Genomic DNA, 21,263 nt, shown 5'->3' on the forward strand with positions numbered 1-21,263 from the left:
CCCCTGCCTCCCCTGCCCCTGCCTTCAGAAGCCCGGGCTGTGGGCCTGCCAGCCTCTGGCCTCCTCAGGACCTAATCACGAGAGTGCTGGGCTCAGTGCTTAATCTGACACCTGGCTTGCAGGCCAGAGCCACTGCTTGAAGTTTCTAGAATCAGGCTGACCTGGGCTAGAGTCCCTGCGTGGCTACTTGCCAGTTACAGAACCTTGAGGAGGTGACTCTTTCTGATCTCTTCTTCCCTCCTCTGTGAGGACAACATGAGAACACGTGAACGGGCGAGGCTCAGTGGCTGGCCACAGGAAGCACTGGCAGCCGGCAGTTACCAGCTGAAACCCTCATGCAAATTTTAGTCCACTCCACGGCCCAAATTTATGAAAGTTCTCCTTAGGGATAAAATGTCTCTTAATGCAGCCTCAAGTGCAGGAAGAGTAGCCCCATCTGAGCAGCACAGGCCCTGTGGGAGAAAGCGAGGCCCGTGAAGGAAGGAGGAGGAAGCTGGCATGTGAATGCTTGCTTCCCTTTCCCACCCTCCAGGCCAGCCCGTGGGGTCCGCAGCCCGATAGGAGCCCAGGCAACATGCACGTGAAGGATGATTTATTATTTGTCACTGGCTATACAGCAAGCAGACAGGCAGAGTAAAAAGATCAGTTAAAAAGTGAGTGTGGAGAGGCGCAGGCTGCAGCCACCGAACTTGGCTTGAGCGGTCTTGAGGGGGGAGGGGAGGGGAGCACCCAGGAGATGCCACTCCGGCCAGGCGTCCCTCACTCCAGTCCACCCAGAGGGGCCGGCGCCCATCCCCAGGCCCACCGCAGACCTGCCCGCCTTCCCCCCACTGCTGCTTTTGGCAACCAAGAGGCAGGTGCTCCCTTGCCAAGGGTGTGCCCCAGGCTGCTGCAGGCCTAGCGCTCCGACCCCCGCGGGGAGCCGAGGTGCCTGGGGCGGCACTGCAGTCAGCCGCCCCTCCTCAGCAGGAGCGGGAAGGACCGCAGAGCTGGGGAGCTCAGTGGAGGCAGACAGCGCCGGGGGCTCCAGAAGCAGGGCTGGGGGAGGGGCTGGGACCATTCAGCCTCTGGGGCCCCCTCACAGCTGGACGACCGGGGACGTGGACGGAATGGGGCCGGTCTCCCCACCCCGAGCAGCTGAGTCACCGACAGACAGGTGGTGGGGCCGCACACGTCCTCTCCCGCCCGGGCCAGAACCGAGGGGGCCTGGAGGGGCCTGCTTAGCTGAGCAGTTCCAAGTAGGTGACCGGGACCTTGCCCTTCTTGTTGCCTCTCTCGCCAATGAGCCAGTCGGGATCCATGCCGGGCAGGCTGTAGACGGTGATGAGCTGAAGAGGGCAGAGAGGGAAGGTCACACCCGAGCAGGGGCAGAACTGGCGTGGGGACGGGGTTGCCACAGTCCCATGACGCACGGACATCTGCAAGTCCAGAGACAGGAACTCACCTGCTCTACCTAGACCCTGCTTCCTCAGAGCTGGAGCTGCCTCCACGTACCCCCCAGCTCCACCCCCAGGGCCCCTCAGAGACTTGGAGGCAGCGGCTGGGGGGCTCCCCGTTCTGGTTCCCTGATGCTCCTGGGCCCGCCCTCTGCCCCACCCCTGTGGCACCAGGCCTACCTCATCAGCCAGCAGGGCCAACTCGCTGCTGTCAGCCGCCTCGTAGTCGTAGAGCACCCGGGCCTTCCGGGTCCCGCTGGCAGGTGGGCTCACCTCCTCCAGGCGGAGAGCAGCCTCCCCTGGAGGGGCCAGGCCAGCCACAGAGGGCCCCACGGGCATGGTGGCCGCGGCGGTGGTAGGTGAGCTGCTGCTGAGGGGCGGGGAGGCGGGTTCCGTGGTGCCCACGAAGGTGCCTGGGAATCTGAACAGAGGCGACATCTCAGCCGGGGGCCACGTCCCCACGGGAGTCCCACGCGTGCCACCAAACCCCGCTTGGGCCCGCTGCCGCTACTTACATGGCTCCCTGGGAGCTGGCAGCGTGAGGGGAAAAGCAAGGCAAGGGGAAACGTGAGATGCACCGCCCAGTCCCTGCCACCCTCCCACCCGGGCGTTCTTGAGAGACCGCGCTCAGAGGTCAAGGCCCACCACCTCACTGTTGTCCAGAGAGGGGTGTGACGCCCCCGACACAAGGCTCAGCCCTCTCTACCCGCCCTGTGTGTCGTAGGGCTTTCTGAGCTTAGGTCTGGGAGCCAGGGGACCCCAGTGGGCACCTGCCCAGCTGTTTCTGTAAGTCCAGCATGTGGCGGTAGCACTGCGCGTAGTAAGTCGTCTGGGACTCCACGAACTCATGGAGGCAGCGAAGGTGGTTCACCTGCAGGGAGGAGGGCGGTGCCCATGGTGAGCGGGGTGAGCGGTGGCCCGGGAGGTGAGATGTTCCCTCCCCCACCCCGCTCGCTGCTGCCCCCCCTGGAGCAGGGGGGAGGGCCACCCGGCCTTTGGCACTTGCTCTGTGGCACCTGGAACAGAGCTCCAGTTCCACCCTTAGGACCACGGGCTCCAGCGCTGCCCCTCACCGCCTGCCGAGATCCAACTTCATCGCCCGCCTCGTTGTGGAGCGCTTGGGGGGGAGGGGGGGGAGGGGCGGGAAGACAGGGGACGACGGAAGGGCGACATGGGGCAGGACTCACGTGAGTGCTGCTGATTCCCTCCAGCAGGAGCCGGGTCACTTCTGCCTGCCGGTCAAACTCGGTCTGGGCCACTCGGAGTTCCTGCTCGGCCTGGGAAGGGCACAGTGTGAGAATGTAGGACAGCAGCAGTGGCCCCCGCCGTCCTTCCTGCCACCCCTTCCCGCGGCCCCGACGCCCACCAGGAGGAGCAGCCCTCTCCTACTCTGGATGCAGATGGCACTTCCCCCTGGGGACACAGACAGACCTCTTGGAGGCAGGGGTGCGCTTCTCAGGCCTGGAGCCCTGGCCCCTGGGGCAGCCATAACCCTGCTGGGACCCCTCTGGACCTAGGCTGTGACCAGTGGCCAGAGACAGACCCACGGGTGTTTGGCTAGGACCTCTGACACCCGGTACCTCGCCACCCGACGGCGCCACTCCCGTGTGCCCAGAGGGACTGTGGGGGCAGTCTCCCCACAGAGGGGAAGCGATACCCTCACAGTGGCCCCGACCCAGAACAGAACCCAGAACTAGAAACCAATCTGATCCCGCCCCCCTCCCAACCCGCTTCAAGCCTCTGCTCGCGAGCCTCCCGAGCCCAGACTCACCTTGTCCACCTCATCGTTCCAGAGCTTCAGTGACCGCAACAGGACCGCGCAGCATGGGAGGGAGGGGGCACCGGTCAGCGGGGGAGTAGAGGGAGGAGAGCTGGACCCCAGAGCCCGCGTCCTGCCCCAGCTCCCCGAGAGCCCACCTCTTCCCACCCCATACCCTTCCCCACTCCCTGCCCGTAACCCAACCAGGAGCTGAGGCGGGGACGTGGCCTGGTGTGAGCAGGGGCGCGGACAACCACGGTCCAGTCCAACATGCCGCATGCAGGGAAGGTGGGGCACAGCCAGCTGGGAAGTCCTGCCGGGGTTTCTCCTACAGCGTAAGCCCCCGGGCTCTGACGGGAGACCGAGCGTCCCCCGTCCCACCCTGACACTCGGCTAAGGCTGGTGGGCTGGGACGCAGGACCGTGTGACCCTAGGCCAGTCACTGAACCTTTCTGTCCTTCTGCAGAGAAAGGCAGCCTCGTGCCCGAGTCACACTGGGGTTCAATGGCAAAAGAAAAAAACAGGGCGGTCTCCACCCTCCAGGATATTCCTCCTTCCACTCGGCCCAGGAAAGGGGGCAGGAAGTGTCATCCAGAGTCTAAAGAAGAAAGACCCCCCTCCCCCCGCCACGACTTAGGAGACCCATTTCTCCTGCCCAGTGTGGGAGGTCTATCCTAAGATGACAACCTAAAAGCAAGACAAGGTTAGCTCTGCGGACCGAGGTGTCCCGCCACAGTGCCATTGAGAAAACCAAAACGTGGGGAGCGGCCCCCACGCGTGTGTATACAGGGCACCCAGCAAGAGGGGCCTGGTGGAGTGAACCGGGGCCCCCGCCCCAGGGGAACGATGGCCCAGCCGCCGCGTGAATGCACAGACACTCGCGGCAACATGCAGGGACAGAGGTGAAGGAGAGCCAGGGGGTCTGTGCCACGGCGTGCCGCCCACGGCAGAAATGGAAGGTGGGAGAAAAAGGCAGAAGAGAGGCACAGCCACCTGTGGTGGCCACAGGTACGATGGGACGGACGTGGGTGGCCCATGCTCCAAACTGCAGGTAAACACCTAGTAGCCGGACGGAGCGGTGGAGAAGAGATCCCACGACAACGGAACCCTTCGCGACCCCACCCTGCCCACCTCCTTCCTTCTAATCTCGGCCCGCCGGCCCTCTCCCTCGGGGCCCCCCACTCTCCCTGCTCGTTCTCCGGGCCTCTCCTCACCGCCACGACACCGTGTCAGAGAGGCAGAACAGCACCACCCTCGTCTCCAGTCCCGGGTCTGTGAACCCATGGTGGGCCGGCGGGGGCGGTGGGGGGGGAGGGGCAGACCTCAGGGCCCCAGCGCGGGGCAGGGGGGGGGTGGGGGGGTGGGGGACGGGTCCGCTGCCCCGCAGCTCCCTGTGCCGTCCGGTGCAGTTGGCCGGGCCTCCACCTCCAGCAGGGCGCACAGGGAAGCGAGGCCAGCACCGTGGGCGCAGGGGGGCAGGCAGGGGGCCCGAGGCGGGGCTGCGGCCCTCCAGTCCTCCCGGCTCTCAGGACATGCCCTGTGCTCCTGCTGCTGTGCTGTGAGGCTGCCCCGTGCCGGGGGGGCGGGCGCAGGGAGGCCGGGCGGCCGGGGTGGGGCGCTTACCGCGGAGGCGCTGGCCGAGAGAATGTAATTACGAGGTCTAGTCTCCTGAAAGTCAGGCACCGTCTGGCGGGAAGAGGTCACGGGGGAAGGGGGTCAAGTGGGGCCGGGTGCCGCCCCAGAATCTCCCACAAGGAGAGGCCAGGAGCCCCGGCCCAAGGGACGGGAGGCTGCAGACACATACCACGTGGACCCCTCTCCCTGCTCCAACCTCCTGGGGGCGAGGTGGGCGTAGGGACGCGGAGAGTCAGACAAGGACCAAGTGGGTGGTCACACTGGGAGCCCAGGAGAGCAGATGCCAGGGAGCCTCCGGGTGAGTCGCAGACTGGGCCTGGCCCCCTCCTCCCTGGACCCCGGTCTCACTCAGATGCCCCGGTTGGAGCCACAGCCCTCCAGACAAAACCCGTCTCCCACCCCCAGCTTCCTCAGGCCCAGAATCTCCACACAGCACATCTCTCGCTCCTGCAGCAAGGACCAGGCCCCTCCCCCACAACAAGATGGACAGGTGGATGCATGGATGGACAGGGTGACAGGCTTCCCACATTTGCAAAAAGCTGACTCACAGGCTCCAGTGCCTGGCGTCCCCCTAAGCCAGAGGCTACGCGTGGCAGAGGCTCTGGTGGGGAGACCAGCTGCTTGCAAAATGCCCAGGATGTGTCCCCTGGGCCAGCCACGGCACTGCGGCCCGAGGCTGGGACGGGCAAACCAGAAGCAGCACAGCACGTGGGACAGGTATACTCACATCTCCCTCACACTGAGCCAAGTTACCCAAAGCAGAACGGAAAGGAACAAAAACAAAGAGTTAGTGAGTCCACAGCGCAGGCGGGAGCAGGCCCCCCCGGGCCCCGGCGGGAGGGGACAGCAGGTGGTGGGCGGGCAGTTGACCCTGCCCTCCAGAAGGAGTCCTGCTATGCGTGCACGCACGCGCGCGCACGCGCGCGCGTGTGTGTGTGTGTGTGTGTGTGTTTAGGGCGTGGGGTGAGGGTGTGACCTGCCGGCCTCCAGTCCTCTGGGACGCTTGCCATAGCTGGGTTGCCCAGGGCCTAGCTCTGCGGAGGGTATCCTGGTCTGACCCAAAGGCTGGAGGTTGTCCAGGCCGGACAACTGGAGAAAGGGTCCTGCCACTCCAGTGACTAAGGAAAGGCTCCCCTGGCCTGACTGATGGAGGATGAGCTTGTTCTGGCCAAGGTACTCCAGAGAGACGGTCTAGCCCTGGGTGATGGGGAGACTGTCCTGTCCAGGTGACTTAGAGAGGTCAACCTTGTGGCCACACGTCCTCCTACCCAACCACAGCGGGACTCCAGTGGCCGAGACCTGCCTCTGATCTGGCCCCACACACCTGGATGAGTGAGACCCTGCCCTTGGCTGTCCCCAGAGGCAGTGCAGGCCCAGGCTCCATGGTCCCCAGTGGCCACACTGTGGGAGGGGGACGCAAGGAGGGTTTGGGGCTAGAACCCTCATGGGCAGCTGAGAGCTGGGCAGGCACAGGTGGTGGTACCCCCGGCCTTCCCTGGACCTGGGAGTTCCCTCCTCAGAGTGCAAGGTGGCCTCTAGGCCCCCGTACCCCCAAGTAGCCCGGCATGCCAGGAGTATGCTCGCCCTCAGGCCCACTCTCCCCACCCTGGCCTTGCCCTGGTCAAACTGCGCCACGCTGCGTCCACTGGCCTGGCCAGGCTGGGCAGGCCTCAGTGAACCGAGAGTAAACAGAGAACCGTGAGGTCCCGGCCCGACCCCGTGTCTTGGGGCTAACCTGAAAGGGTCCTCGGTCATGCCTCTGAGAAGGTGGCCCTGAGAAGGGCCCCGAGAAGGTGGGTGGTCTAGCTCCGGGGTTCACACCATCAGGGCACCCCCGGACCAGCACTGGAGCAGCGGGCAGGGGAGTTAGTAAGGGGGAGCCATGCCCGGGCAGAGCCGGGGGACAGAGCCGAGCATCCGGGGAGGGCAGGGCAGGGCCATGCGAGAAACTCCCAACTGGTTGTCTGTCTGGGGAGGCTGTGGCATGCCCTCAGCCCACCCCGTAAATGTCTGCCCTGGGACCCAGAGCTCTGGGCCGCCAGGGTTCCCTTGTAGGGGCAGAGAGGCATGACCCAAAGCGGTCAGCCAGGACCAGCGCCCCCCAAGCCAGGCCTCTCCAGGCAGGGACAGGGAAGAAAGGTCATGCCAAACATCAGGTCCCTTCACCCTCCCTGGCTCCAAACAGAGCTGGGCAGGGGCAGGAGACCAGCAGGGACACCTACCGTGGCTTTGGCTTCTGCAGCCTTGGCCTTCTTCAGCCGCGCTTTGCAGGCATCCAAGTCCAGACGGCGGTTTTGGAGAAGACGTCTCTCCTTCTGTGGGGCAGGGGAAAGGGAGGAGTGAGACCCCGGGCAGCCTTGGGAGATCCCACTGGGCCATCTGGTCCACATGGGGAAACTGAGGCCCAGACAGGGGAGGTCACCCACCATGGCACTCAGCCCACAGGAGCCACGTCTGAGGAGGCCCAGGAGTGCCAGCTTCCCGACACGGGAAGAGAGCCTACGCCCAGCAGCCCTGAGGAGAAGGATGCCACGGCTCCCAGGAAGCAGAGTGGCCCCAGGTCTCTCACCGAAATTGTCTTCCAGTCCCCTTCCAGGAAGTTGCGCAGAGGCGTGAGGAAGTTGACGGAGGCCGTGTGGATGAAATCCCTCTCCGCGGCTCCCAGGCGCTTTTCAGCTTCTGCCACCTTGATCAGCGTCTTCCCTGAGTAAATGGAGTCTCAGGGTGAGGGAGAGGCGCAGGCTGCTCTGACCCCCAGGAGTAGGGGAGAGGCCGGACAGAGGCGTGCCGAGGAGGCATGAGCAGGTATGCCCAGCACGGAACGGCTGGCTGGGGAAAACGTGGAAGCAGCCTATGTATCCATCATCTGGGGACTGACAAGTAAATAGTGGGGCATCCAGAGCACGGAGCACTACATTACAAGCAGGGGGTAGGAGTGGGACTTCCAGAACAGAGAAAGGAGCTCGACAAATCCTGTTCCCAAAAAGCAATGAAAAAAAGTGGACTCGGGGCGCCCGGGTGGCTCAGTCGGTTGAGCGTCTGACTTCGGCTCAGGTCAGGATCTCGTGGGTGGTGGGTTCGAGCCCCACTGAGCCTCGTGTCGGGTTCTCTGCTGTCAGCGCGGAGCCCTCTTGGGATCCTCTGTGCCCCTTGCTCTCTGCCCCTCCCCCGCTCGCTGTTTCTCTCTCTCAAAAAAAAAAAAAGAAAAAAAAGTAGACGCAATTGTCAAAAGCAAACATTTCTGGACTCTGGAAATTGGCCAAAGGCAAATAAACTGAGGATATTTACTCAAGACCTACCGGACCTTAGTAAGAACAGTGGGAGCCTGTGGCTTTCTAGCCTGGGAGGACTCCCATCTCCTCGGCAGCCTCACTGCTAGGTGGGCAGGGGTGGGGGGTGGGGAAGGTAGTGGGATTAGGGCCGAATGGATTTGGGCTGGAGCACAGAGAAATCCACGGGACACTGTCAAGAACAATAGCAACCTCAACGGTAAATAATTGGGAAAGGCCAACATTACAGCTGACTTGAACAGGGAACACTGGTTGGAACAGACCTGCCAGAAACTTATCAGGAGCTCTGGAAACAAGAAAGTCGTTTGGGCCTTGACAAACTCCCAGATATCTCTGGTGGTCTGGAAGGCTATACCTGTGTGTGTGCAGCACACTCAGAGAGAATGGAGAGAACCCTACTCATCCCTGGCCAAATAGGAGGCTCTACACACAAAGTAAAAGCCGGTCAGACGTGTAAACTACTTGAATTTTGAATGTGTCCCCCAATACAGCCATAAATTCATCAGTAAAGCCTTAATGGTGCAAGATGTTTAAGCGCAACCTCTGACTATCACTGCCTGATGACTAACATGCGCTAACCCAGGAGCAAACCCCAGGACGCTTGGCTTAAAAATAAAAAGAATGACTTAAAAAAATGTGAAAGCAGTAGCCGCATACTGGAAGGAAGACCGACTCGAAACAACTAGCTCGGGCGAGTTTCTAAACAAACAAAGCAATCACAACCCCCAAGTGATTCAGAATCCACAGCTACTATATTATCTAAAATGTCCAGATCAGGTCATGATCTTATGGCTCGTGGGTTTGAGCCCCACATCGGGCTCTCTGCTGTCAGCGCAGAGCCTGCTTCAGATCCTCTGTCTCCCTCTCTCTCTGCCCCTCCCCGACTCTCTCTCTCTCTCAAAAAAAAAAAAAAAAAAAAGACAACAAAAAAAAAAGATTTTTGTAGATGTCCAGATTTTAGCAAAACACTCTAAGACATGCAAAGAAATAGGTAAGTATGGGCAATACACAGAAGAAAAAAGCAATCAGTAGTCACGGAGTCTCTAAGGAGACTCAGACGTTAGATTTAGCGAAGATTCCTAAGAGGCTACAGGCTATATATGTGTGTATATATATATATATATATATATATATATATACACACACACACACATATACATATATATATATATATACACATTTTTTTTAAATATTTATTTTTGAGAGAAAGAGAGAGAGACAGAGTGTGAGCAAATAGGGGCAGAGAGAGAGGGAGACACAGAATCTGAAGCAGGTTCCAGGCTCCAAGCTGTCAGCACAGAGCCCCATGTGGGGCTCGAACTCATGAACCACGAGATCATGACCTGAGCCGACATCAGATACTCAACCAACTGAGCCACCCAGGTGTCTGTATGTGTGTGTGTGTGTGTATATATATATATATATATGTATATGTATATGTAAATATATATATATATAAAACGTATATGTATGTGTGTGTATATATACATATATATATATAACATGTGCATATATATATATATATATATTTAATGCTTAAAGAAAACTGTGATGGCAATGACTCATCATATAAATATCAAGAAAGAGATAAAAACTATTAAAAAGAAAACTCTGGAGTTAAAAAGCACTACAACTGATATACAGAATCTACCAGAAGGGCTCAACAGCAAGTCCAAGCTAGCCAAAGGAGAAATCAGCAACTTCAAAGACAGATCAACAGAGAGGATCTAATCTGAAGCACACAAAGAAAAATGAGTGAATGACAATGAACAGAATCTCAAAGACCTACAGGACACCATGAAACAAACCAACATACGAGCAGTGGGAGAGAAGAAGAGGACAGAAAGGGACAGAAAAAATATTTGAAGAAATAATTGCAGAAAATGTCCCGATTTTGATGTAAAACATTAATGTCCATATCCAAGAAACTCAACGAACCCAAAACAGGATGAATACAATAAGATGGGCCATTAACCGCTGGGACGTCTCAGTCAAGCTGCTGAAAGACAAAGACAGAAGGTCTTAAAAACAGCAAGAGAGGAGCCACTCATCACATACAAGGGAGCCACAACGAGATGAACACATGACTTCTCATCAGAATGGGTGTCTGGCTGGCTTGGCTGGAAGAGCGAGTGACTCTTGATCTCAGGGTCGTGAGTTTGAGCCTCACGGTGGGTGTAGAGATTACTTAAATTTAAAAAAAGAAAAGGAAAGAAAAGAAAAAAGAAACAATGGAGGCCAGACAGCAGTGAAATGATATTCCAAGTGATAAAATGAAAAAACTCTCATCCGAGAATTCTACGTATAGCAAAACTGTCCTCCAAAAGTGAACATAGGGGTGCCTGGGTGGCTCGGTCGGTTAAGCGTCTGACTTCAGCTCAGGTCATGATCTCGTGGTCCATGAGTTCGAGCCCCGTGTCAGGCTCTGTGCTGACAGCTCAGCCTGGAGCCTGCTTCGGATTCTGTGTCTCCCTCTCTCTCTGCCCCTCCCCTGCCTCTGTCTCTCTCACAAATAAACATTTAAAAAAAAAAAAAAAAAGTGAACATAAAATAAAGACATACCCAAATTAACAAGACTGAGAGAATACATTGCTAGGCAACCTGCTACAGAATACTTCACGTTCAAAGGTAATAACACCAGATGGTGGTAACTTGAACCCACATAAAGCAATAGAGACAACCAATAAAGGTAATTACATAAGCAAATATAAAAAACAATACATATTTTTTCTCTTTTCTTAACTGATTTAAAAGACAACTGTATAAAACAATAACTATACGGGGCACCCGGGTGGCTCAGTGGGTTGACCGTCCGACTTTGGCTTCAGTCATGATCTCACAGCTTGTGAGTTCAAACCCTGCATCAGGCTCTGTGTGGACAGCTCAGAGCCTGGAGCCTGCTTCGGATTCTGTGTCTTCCTCTCTCTGCCCCTCCCCCGACTGCACTGTGTCTCTCAAAAACACTATATTGTTGGGTTTATACAAAACAGAGATGAAATTTATATGATAATAGCACAAAGGAAGAAGGGAGGGGGATGGAGTTATATTGGAGCAAAGTTTCTATATTTACTGGAATTAAGTCAACATTCTGAAGCCAACCGCAATAAGTTAAATTACACACCGTAAAACCACTAAGAAAAGCTTTTTGTTAAAAAGCAACAAAGAAATTAAAATGCTACACTTGGAAATTTCTATTTAACATGACAGAAGGCGTAAAGGAGGAACATATGAACAAAAATGACCTGAGACAGAGAAAATAATAATAAGATGGCATCTGTAAATCCAACCACATCAATAATTACATTAAATATAAATGGATTAAACACTCCAATCAAAGGATGGTCAGACTGAATTATTTTTAAATCAAAATACATGCTGTCTATAAAAGATAGACTTTAGGTTTAAAGATGTAAATAGATTGAAAATAAAAGGAGAGAAAAAGATATACTATGTAAACAGTAACCATAAGAGAACAAGAGTGGGTGAACTACTGTCAGATAAAATGGACTTTAAGACAAACGTGACCAAATTTAAAAAAAAAAAAAAAAAAAAAAAAGACAAATATGGCCAGAGACAAAGACCAGTATTTTACAATGATAAAAGAGCCCGTTCATCAGGGAGATACAACAATAATAAACATACAGACCTAACCACAGAGCTCCAAAAATACACGAAGCAAACACAGACAGAAGCCAGAAACAGACAATTAAACAGAAATAGTTGGGAGACTTCAGCACTTCCCAATAATGTACAGAACAAGACAAAATCAGCAAGCACACAGAAGACTTGAACAACACTATGAACCAATTTAGTCTGTCATCTCTAGAACACTCCACCCCACAACAACATAACATACAAACTTCTTTTTTTTAATTTTTTTTTAACGTTTTTATTCTATTTTTGAGACAGAGAGAGACAGAGCATGAACGGGGGAGGGTCAGAGAGAGGGAGACACAGAATCTGAAACAGGCTCCAGGCTCTGAGCCGTCAGCACAGAGCCCGACGCGGGGCTCGAACTCATGGACCGTGAGATCGTGACCTGAGCCGAAGTCGGACGCTTAACCGACGGAGCCACCCAGGCGTCCCAACATACAAACTTCTTAAGTGAACACCAACAATCTCCAGGAGAGACTGCAGACTAAGCCAAGTCTTAATAAACGTAAAAGGATTAAAATCATACAAAGCATGTTCTCTGACCTGAGCGAAATCAGAAACCAACAACAGAAGGAAACTTGGAAAATCCACAAATATTTGGAAATTAACCACCACCTGCACACAGCCACTTTGAAAAAGTTTGGTAATTTTCTAAAAAGTTAAACATAAGTTTACCATATGACCTAGCAAGTCCACTCCTAGGTATATATGTCCAGGAGAAGTGAAAACATATGTCCTCACAAAGTTCTGTATGCAAACGTTCATAAGGAAACAAACCAAATGTCCATCAAATGGTGAATGGATAAAGAAAATGTGGCCTAGCCATACAACAGAATACTATCCAACAATTACAAGGAGTGAAATCTTTTTTTTTTTTTAATTTTTTAAATGTTTAATTTTGAGAGAGAGAGTGAGAAGGGGAGGGGCAGAGAGAGAAGGAGACCCAGAATCTGAAGCAGGTTCCAGGCTCTGAGCTGTCAGCACAGAGCCTGACTTGGGGCTCAAACCCACAAACTGTTAGATCATGATCTGAGCCGAAGTCACGCGCTTAACCGGCTGAGCCACCCAGGCACCCCCATGGAGTGAAATCTTCAAACACGTTGTTACAACAAGGATGAACCTCAGAGACATTACGCTCGGGAAAAGAAGCCAGATGCAAAACGCGACACAACGTCTGATTCCATTTATGTGAAATGGTCAGAAAAAGCAAATTTACAGACACACAGTGCACATTAGCAGTTGGCAGGGGATGGGACTGGGGACCGACTCTAAGTAGACATGGCACTTTTTGCAGGTGACAGAAATGTTCTTTAAATCGGATTGGGGGGATGTTTGCACAACTCTAAATTTACTAAAAGTCACTGCATTACACATTTAAAACAGGTGCATTTTATGGTATGTAAATTATACCGCAATAAAACTTTAAAAATTAAAAAAAAAAAAGATCGAGGTGGCTCTGTAAGTGCCACAGTGAAGAGGTATCTAAAACAATGCCAAGTTTAAAAATCAGGCCGCAGAATGGGACACACAGTACGATCCCATTAAAAAATGCGCTCAAACCAAAACTGGTTGAGAGACACTTCCATTTTTCACTCCATTTTCATTTACGTTGAGGTTTTTACAAGTAGAATGAATACAGGTATTATTTGTGTACTTTAAAAAAGACAGAGAAAGAGGGGCGCCTGGGTGGCTCAGTCGGCTGAGCGTCTGACTTTGGCCCAGGTCACGATCTCGCGGTCCGTGAGTTCGAGCCCCGCGTTGGGCTCTGTGCTGACAGCTCGAGAGTCTGGAGCCTCCTTTGGATTCTGTGTCTCCCTCTCTCCCTCTCAAAAATAAATAAACATTAAAAAAAAATTTTTTTTTAATAAAGAAAAAGTAAAAAAGGGAAAGCAAGGAAGGGAGAGACAGGGAAAGTCGAGAGCAAGAGACCATGACCCCTGACCCTGGCTATGGGGCTTGGCTCACCATAGGGCGTGGTGGGCCCCAGCTCACTAGCCGCCTCTGCCATGTACTGTGCCAGCAGCTCTCCATTGGTGACCCGCGAGGGCACCTTCCTGTCCAGCTTCTCATACAGGAACTCCTCCACTCGGGCACCTGCAGGGAGACAGCAGCCAAAGCCACAGGGCTCTTCAGTACAACCCAAGGACAGAAGCCACGGCGACAGCAACAGATGCAGCGCAGGGCCTGCCCACGGGGTGCCTGGCCTGGTGACTTGCAGAATGTTCTTCCTGGTGCCTACCTCAACCCTGTGACACTGGCACTCAACCTCGTAGGACCCCTCACTCTGGCGAGGAGGAAGCCACACCTCAGAGATGCGACATGCCCGCCCCAGGTCCCACGGCTGGGGGTGACAGGCCCAAAGTCAAGGCCCATTCATTGCTCCCTCAGGACAATATGGATTTATAAAACCTAACACGTATATGGACAGGGCCCTGGTGCTGGCTCCAGAAAGCCCTCGAGACACTCAGTCGTGTAGCAGACCGACAGGCAGACAAGCATCACGACCCCAAGACACCCCACCCTCCCCTTGGGCTCTCCTGGCCTTTGGCTTGTGCTCACTCCTTGCTCATGCTCGCAGCAGACTCTGGGCAAGCCCTCTTCCATCTCTGGGCCTCGCTGCCCTCTCAAAAGACCCGGCTCATGTTTTTCCTACCTCTTCTCCCAAGCGTGTTTTAGTTTCAAGCATTTCTTCAACTCCTCTGTGCAAAACTTAACACTTCTGCTGCCCCAGAGAGTGCATCCTGGAGCCCATCACGGAGTCTGCTGATTTCTTTAACTGCCCACCCCCCACCCACCAGCAGGCCTCAGAAGCCCCAGCAACCAAATCCCACCTGCCGCCCAGTCCCGCCCGCGTGGTCTCTGCAGCCCCGGCCTCCCGCCGGTGGCTTTCCGCCCCTCGCCCGGGACCACCCCGGGCCCACTCACTAGGGTTCGGCTGCAGCAGCACCTCTGTCTGCCGCAGGATTTTCTCAGTCCAGTTCTTGGTGCTGTCTGCCCGGGCCAGAAGGTTTTCAAAGTGGGCATCCAGCTCAGTCTTCTCTGCCTGGCCGAATTTCTCTTCTGTGAACTGTGTGGGGAGGATTGAGAGAGGTGGGGAGGACGCAGAAGCGGGGAAGGGAGGACTGCCCCTGCCCCACCCTTCTACACCTCCCCCACCAGCTAGAACCAGGCCCAAGGTTAAGAAATTTGCTCTGCCCCTGACCCGTTCTGTGACCTTGATCAAGTTACAACCCTGTTCTGTGCTTCTGTTTGCCCTTCTGTAAAATTAGGTTGGACCAGAGTTCGGGGATCGTGGCTTCTTCTAGCAGTCCAATGAAAGCTATAGACTCCCTCTATCCCCCGCCAACAAAAATGCACATTTGCAGAAAATCTGGCATATAACTTGGAGGAAATAAGAAGTCCTTGGGAGCCTAGTTCTGGGGGTCCTCCTAATCCGACTCTGAAGGAAAGCACTTGGTATCAGGTACACAGGGAATAAATGGGGCCTGGAGCAAAGTCTGGGGTTATCTTAGGGCTCCATAGGGGGCTGGGAGCCACCGGGGAGGGGGTGCCAGGGGACGAGTGGGAGGAACCCAGGTCCCAGAATCAGAGGGACCTGATTCCAGTCTCCGTTCTACCGCTGAAGAGTCGCGTGACCTTGGGCAAGTGGCTTTGCCTCTCTGGCGTCAGTTTCCAGAGCTGAAAAATGAGTAAAATAAATAACAGCAGCTCCCTCACAGCTGAAATAGGATGAAATAAGAAAGATGTGGGTAAGACATGAAGGCCATGGTCTGGCGGGGAGTCGGTGTTCGGTGTTAAGGTGCTGCTGTGTAGAGCTGGTGGGCGGAGAGGAGGCTGGGACTGAAAGGGAGTGTATGTGGGCAGGACAGCCACATGGCTGGCCTCTGGTTGCCCGGTGAGTGGACGGGGAACACCACTGGCCCATCAGAGCCAACTGCCTGGGCATACACGGGGCCCAGAGAGCTCAGCAGCCCCGCCTCAAGGCCAGGCAAGAACCAGGATGTCACATGGTCAGAGCCACCAGAAGCTGTGCAGGCCGCACAGGAACAACCAGCAACCGGCCCACGTCCCGGCCCCTCTTATCGAGAAGGCCATCTCCAGCCAGGAGAAGGAGCCTGCTCAAGGTCATGGCCAAACAACAAAAGGGCTCAGACCGCAGGAGTAAGATCAGTAATAACGGCAATAGATACTGTTGGCCACATCTAGAGCCCAACCCGGGGCTAAGGAAGCCACCAATGACCCACCTCCGGTAGCCCTCCAAGGCAGATGGGTCGAGTTTTCCCACGTCACAGATGATGCCACTGAGGCTAAGCAAGGGCTCAAGGCAGGGCCATCATGGGCTGGGAGTCTGGAGGCCCTTCCCAGACTACTTAGCAGGATAAATCACCCAGAGGCCAAGGAAAGCTCCAGCCCAGCCGCAGAGAGCCACTGCTGAGGAGAGAGTCGGCTCTAGCTTAGCAGCCATCAATTATGCAACAGGGCTTGGGTTTCTCCCTGCAGGGCTGGGTGGGCCACGCTTATGGCCCGCAGCTCCCCACCTGGGAACTGGCTGCTCCCCCCGCCCCCTCCCCTCCACCCCCCATCTCCTCCCACCTCTCCCCACACTGGGGCCTCCCAGAGCCAGGCCCTGAGCAGGACTCACCTCACCCAGCCCCTTGAGGGGTAGAGTCAGCCCCACTTTCCAGATGAGCAAACCAAGGCTTAGAAAGGCAAAACCACCCCTCCGGTCCTCGGTTCCCCACCCTGGCAAACGGAGACGACAGGCCCAGTCTCACGGAATATTTTGGAAACCCACAGCACCGGCCTAATAAATGTCAGCGGCTGCCGTCACCACCATGAATAAAAGGCCCCATTCACGTCCCTCCTCGGAGCTACCTAAGAACCTCCTCACCCCAATGGCACCAATCACCCTAGTTTAGGCGACCATGTCACCCAAATGCGTGCCTCAGCGTATCTGCTGCTTACCGAGGTTAGCGGCAGCCACTCCCCACTGAGCCACGGGGTGCCCATCCCTCACACCCCACATCTGCGCAGGTTCAAATTCCTACTGGGCTTTTCCCAACCTCTTGGGCACTTCCACTGCCCGCTCTCACCCGCACTAGCATCGTACTCGAACATGCTCTAGGTTTTCCTGCCTTGTTCCCGGCCCCCCGGGGCCAACTTCACAAACCCCTCCTGACTTCCAAGGCACGGTTCGGGGACCAGGAAGCCATCCCGGAATCACCCATGCAAAAGGGATCCTGCTCTCTCCCAGGACCAAGCTCCTGTTCCCTGCTGGATGGGGGTGAGGCAAGGCTCTTAAAGGTGTCCCCGGCACACGGAGGGACCGACAGCTTTCCCAGCATGCCCTGGGACATGGCAAGGTGGCACCTATGCAGAGAAGCTGCCCACACATTGATATGAAAGACCCCCGTCCGTCCCTCCTGTCTGACTGACTCCTATCCCAGCACAGGCTGACCTCAGTGGGTCCCCCAAGGGTCCTCTCCTACCCAGGTCACATTTCAAGCCTCTCTCTCCTTTGGCCTGCTACCCCTGCCCCATCCCTACAAAAACAAAGAGCCTCTTGCTTTAGGGGCCGATGTCTGCAGAGTCCGAGGCTGCTCCCTGCAAGATGGCACCCTCAAGGGTGGGCGTGCATAGCCAGAGAAAGCCTCTATTTATAAAGCTCCCAGCTCCCTCCTCCACCCGGGAGTCGGGAGCCTGGGCGCTGGCTCCCACTCCAGTATGGGCGACCCGGCGGGCCTGCCCCCACCAGGAGAAGTGAGGCCACGGGGCCCAAGCCTCCCCACACCCCAGGCTCCGCAGGCCCTGGCCAGGTCAGGTGCCAGGGCCCCACGGTATCTTATCTTATCGGGGAAACTGGCAGATCAGGTTCTTCCCAGATGTGGAGATAGAGTGGTTGCCATATCAACACTGGGGAGGATTCCCCACCTTCCAGATGAGCTGGGGATAACCAAGGAGTTCCGGGGTCCTAGCATCCCCACTGGGGCTGGGGTCACCTGCTGGGCTTGAAGCAGCAAGCAGCAAATCCTCGCTGGGCCACCAATCCTCAATGGGACACGGGATATGGTGCTTTCTAGTAAACATGGGCACATGGGTTTCCAAGAGACTCTCTGGGGCCGGGCTTCTCCAGAGAACCGACCACAGCAAGGACAAACAACAGAACTTGTTCCCAGAGCACTGCGACAGGCCAAGCCCCAAGCCTGCAGCCACCCCTGGAGGCAGACTGGTGCTAACACCCGACTGACAGGAGGGGACATGGAGGCTCTGAGGTAAGTGACTTGCCCAAGGTCACATGCCACACAGGTGCAATACTAACTACATTACCACCACCAGTAAGCTTGCCTTTGGTGAGTATGTACGTGCAGGGTACCACGGAACCCTCACGACCATCCTGGGAGGGATTGCTAATCCCATTCTTCAGGTTGAAAAACTGAGGCTAAGAAATGAAGCCCCTTCCTCAAGGTCACAAGAGGGGGAGCATCCATGCCCATAGCTGACTCTCGGTTTTCCTCAACACTGCCTCAGTTTCTCTCCTGGCCCCGGAATGGACAGAACTTCTTCCAATTCCGGCATCACCGGCCTGGACAGCTTCCCAAGGAGGGAACCCAGCCAGACCTCAGCCCTTTCCCCATCCCCCAGGCTTAGAGAAATAAGAGAAACAGGCCTCCCATGGAGCAGAAAGGAAATAATCCCAACCGTCTTGGCTTCCGGACTGACTATCCAAGCGTGTAATGGGGACCTGAGGGAATCAGTACCACCAGGCCATTGCACAGGTACAGAGACTGAGGCTCAGGGAAGGGGTCGTGGCGGGTGCACGGTCCTTGGGCCTGGGACTCAGGCCTCCAAGCGCCTGCCAGAGTCACTGCTGGGCAAGGGCGGGGAGGCAGGAGCCTGCCGGTGCTCTCTCCCCTCCTGGGACGGGCGCCACGGAAGCCGGATAACCCAGCCAGTCGAAACAGCAAATCCTGATACCTCGCCCCAGGCAGCAGAATCGAGGCCCGGCTCGGTCCCCGGCCCTGGACAACGCTGAGGGTGCGGCCAGAGTGGCCAGACGCCACGGGCTCTTTCTCTCTTCTGAGCGGCGCAGTAGTAGAGGGGAGGAGGGGAAGGGTATCCCCGCTGCGGGGAATCAGGTGGCAGCCCGAGGGGCTTCTCCTGCGCCCCCCATCTCTAATGAAGGGGCGCTCCCGGCCCGCCCCACATCCGGGCCCCGAGAGCCGGCCGCGCGAGGCCCAGGGCGCACGGCCTCACCTGCACCGCCCGGGTGAAGAAGATGCCCGCGTCCGATGCCAGCTTCTTCATGTTGAAGTCCATGGCGCGCCGCACGGCCGGCCGCGCCCGGCCCGAGCGCAGCCTGGCCGCCCCCTGCCCGCCGCCGTCGGCCCGCACCCCGCCCACCTGCTGCCGGTACCGCCGCCCTCAGCTCGCCCGCCTGCCCGCAGCCGTCGCCACCGAGCTAGCCAGAGCGCGCAGGGCGGGGCGCGGGCCGCGGGGGAGGAGCCAGCCGGGGTGCGCGGGGCGGGGAGCGGGCCGCGGGGGAGGAGCCAGCCGGGGCGCGCGGGGCGGGGAGCGGGCCGCGGGGGAGGAGCCAGCCGGGGTGCGCGGGGCGGGGAGCGGGCCGCGGGGGAGGAGCCGGCCGGGGTACGCGGGGCGGGGAGCGGGCCGCGGGGGAGGAGCCAGACGGGGCGTGCAGGGCGGGGAGTGGGCCGCGGGGGAGGAGCCAGACGGGGCGTGCGGGGCGGGGCGGGGCGGGGCGCGGGCCAGGGGGTGGAGCCTTAGGACCGGCCCAGCTGGACGCCGCCAGGTTTGCTGCGGCTGGCTGCTGCCCCTTGCGGCCTCCGCCTGCCATCTGACTGGCCTTTCTCCATTCCTTGTCCCACAGCCCCTTGCCCTTTTGTTCCTCTTCATCACCCCTTGACCATTCGCAGCCCAGTCATCTACTAGGCCCCCTAGCTTCCTATTTCTCTGCCTCTTTTGCTCTGGGTCTCTCTATGCAGCCCACCCCACCACGACCACCACCTTGACCTTTATAGTCCCCTTCCTCTGCCCCTGACCTTGGTGGCACGAAGTGATGAAGTTTTGGGGTGATGGTAGGATGGTCCAGAGCCGACGGCCAAGAAAGAATTCTTGAAGACATCTTTGGTGCAAAAAGGTGATTTTATTAAAGCATAGGGACAGGACCCATGGGCAGAAGAGCTGCACTGGGGTCATGAGGGGTAACTCTCAGGTTGGGAGGGGGTTAGGGATAGAGTAATTCTCTAAGGAATTTTAGAAGAAAGGTTTCCAGGACCTTGAAGGGAGAGCTGTTGCTAGGAAAAGGCCATTCATTACCCTTTATTAAAACCTCAGGCATGAGACCCTTCAGATGTATATCAGACGGCCCTTAGCTTGGAGCATGATTGCCTACATATATCTTAGGGGAGTTGAGACACAGGAAGTTGCCAAAGGAATTGTTATATGTTATCGTAGGCTTACAGGATCTGTGAGGTTGGGATAATGTTAAACTAAGATTCTCTTTTGCCCCTGGGCAAAATGTCATCATCGAAGTACCTGAACTTCTAGAGGGAGGTCACTCTGCCGGTTTCAAGGACTTGTCAATGGGCTATAGGCAGCGAGGGAATTTAATTTTTATTTGCCTTAGTTTCCCACATCACCATGGCAAGCACTTAAACCCCTTTCCTTTGTTCTTGGGTAGCCAGGAGTGTCTGTGGAATGTCACACATATTCCACCTGGCAGTGGGGGTTGCTGTTAGCCTGTACTTTGCCCTCAGCTTGGACCTGAGCCAGGGGACAGGCTAGCTGGGGGCTCCTCTGGTTGTTAACCAAAAGCCTTCCGGTTCACCAAAGTTGGGTGAGGGTTTGCGAAGGGGTTGTGAGGGAGGGAGGAGAGGTGGGGGAGGCTTGGGTTCTGCCAAGGTAGAGGAATGGGCTGCCCTTGGGGCATGGACACTTGCTGATCATGAACCTCCCTCCTCACAGCGCCTGGGGGATGGCCTACAGTTACATCCTTCTTTTCACGGGAAACAGAAGAGGGCTTATTACCTGTCTCTGCCTCTCCTTGCTTTCTACCTCTAGGCTTCATTTTTTAATGCAGTGGAGAGCTCTGTTTCTGGTGCTGTCTCCTCCCTGGCTCCATCCTTTTGGATGCCTGGCTTGTTTATCGCCATATACTAACCCCAGGTCCCCATCACCTCCCCAGCCTGTCTCTGCAGGGGTGAGCTCAGTCACCTATGGTTTTGTTCAAAATCCAGACCCCAGTCTCACTCCCAGACTGGTTCTCTTAGCATGCATGAGGCTCAGGCAGGAGGAGTTTGGAAAAGCTTTCAGGTGATTTAATATGCACCCATTTAATGTGTCTGTGTTATGGTCTATTTGGAGCCATCACTAGGTGTTTTTATTCATCTGTACTGATCCTTCACTTATTTACCAGGGTCTGTCCATAGCAGTCTGTATCATTCATTGAATCAGCATTCATTGACTCTATCA

General features: G+C 56.2%; 1 protein-coding gene across 1 annotated transcript; it reads right to left on the minus strand.

Annotated features, from left to right (window-relative positions):
- Positions 1-575: 575 nt before the first annotated feature.
- Positions 576-19,271, minus strand: SH3GLB2 (SH3 domain containing GRB2 like, endophilin B2). The gene is made up of 11 exons (XM_049630000.1): positions 19,029-19,271; positions 14,700-14,841; positions 13,740-13,868; positions 7,400-7,533; positions 7,053-7,145; positions 4,819-4,881; positions 3,208-3,231; positions 2,624-2,713; positions 2,207-2,307; positions 1,617-1,857; positions 576-1,328 (listed from the first exon to the last, which is right to left on the minus strand). Exons 1-11 carry the CDS (start codon positions 19,089-19,091, stop codon positions 1,221-1,223), a joined length of 1,188 nt encoding a protein of 395 aa, XP_049485957.1. The 5' UTR covers positions 19,092-19,271; the 3' UTR covers positions 576-1,220.
- Positions 19,272-21,263: the final 1,992 nt, after the last annotated feature.

The sequence above is a fragment of the Panthera uncia genome, chromosome D4, assembly GCF_023721935.1.
Source record: "Panthera uncia isolate 11264 chromosome D4, Puncia_PCG_1.0, whole genome shotgun sequence".
Taxonomy (NCBI): Eukaryota; Metazoa; Chordata; class Mammalia; order Carnivora; family Felidae; genus Panthera; species Panthera uncia.

Excerpts from the sequence above, each read along its gene's own strand:
- SH3GLB2 (XM_049630000.1), bottom strand. The coding sequence starts at position 19,091 with ATGGACTTCAACATGAAGAAGCTGGCATCGGACGCGGGCATCTTCTTC. Across the intron at positions 7,534-13,739 it reads GGGGCCCACCACGCCCTATG|GGAAGACGCTGATCAAGGTG; the intron begins GTGAGCCAAGCC and ends CCATTTACTCAG. Across the intron at positions 1,329-1,616 it reads TGGCCCTGCTGGCTGATGAG|CTCATCACCGTCTACAGCCT; the intron begins GTAGGCCTGGTG and ends TGCCCTCTTCAG.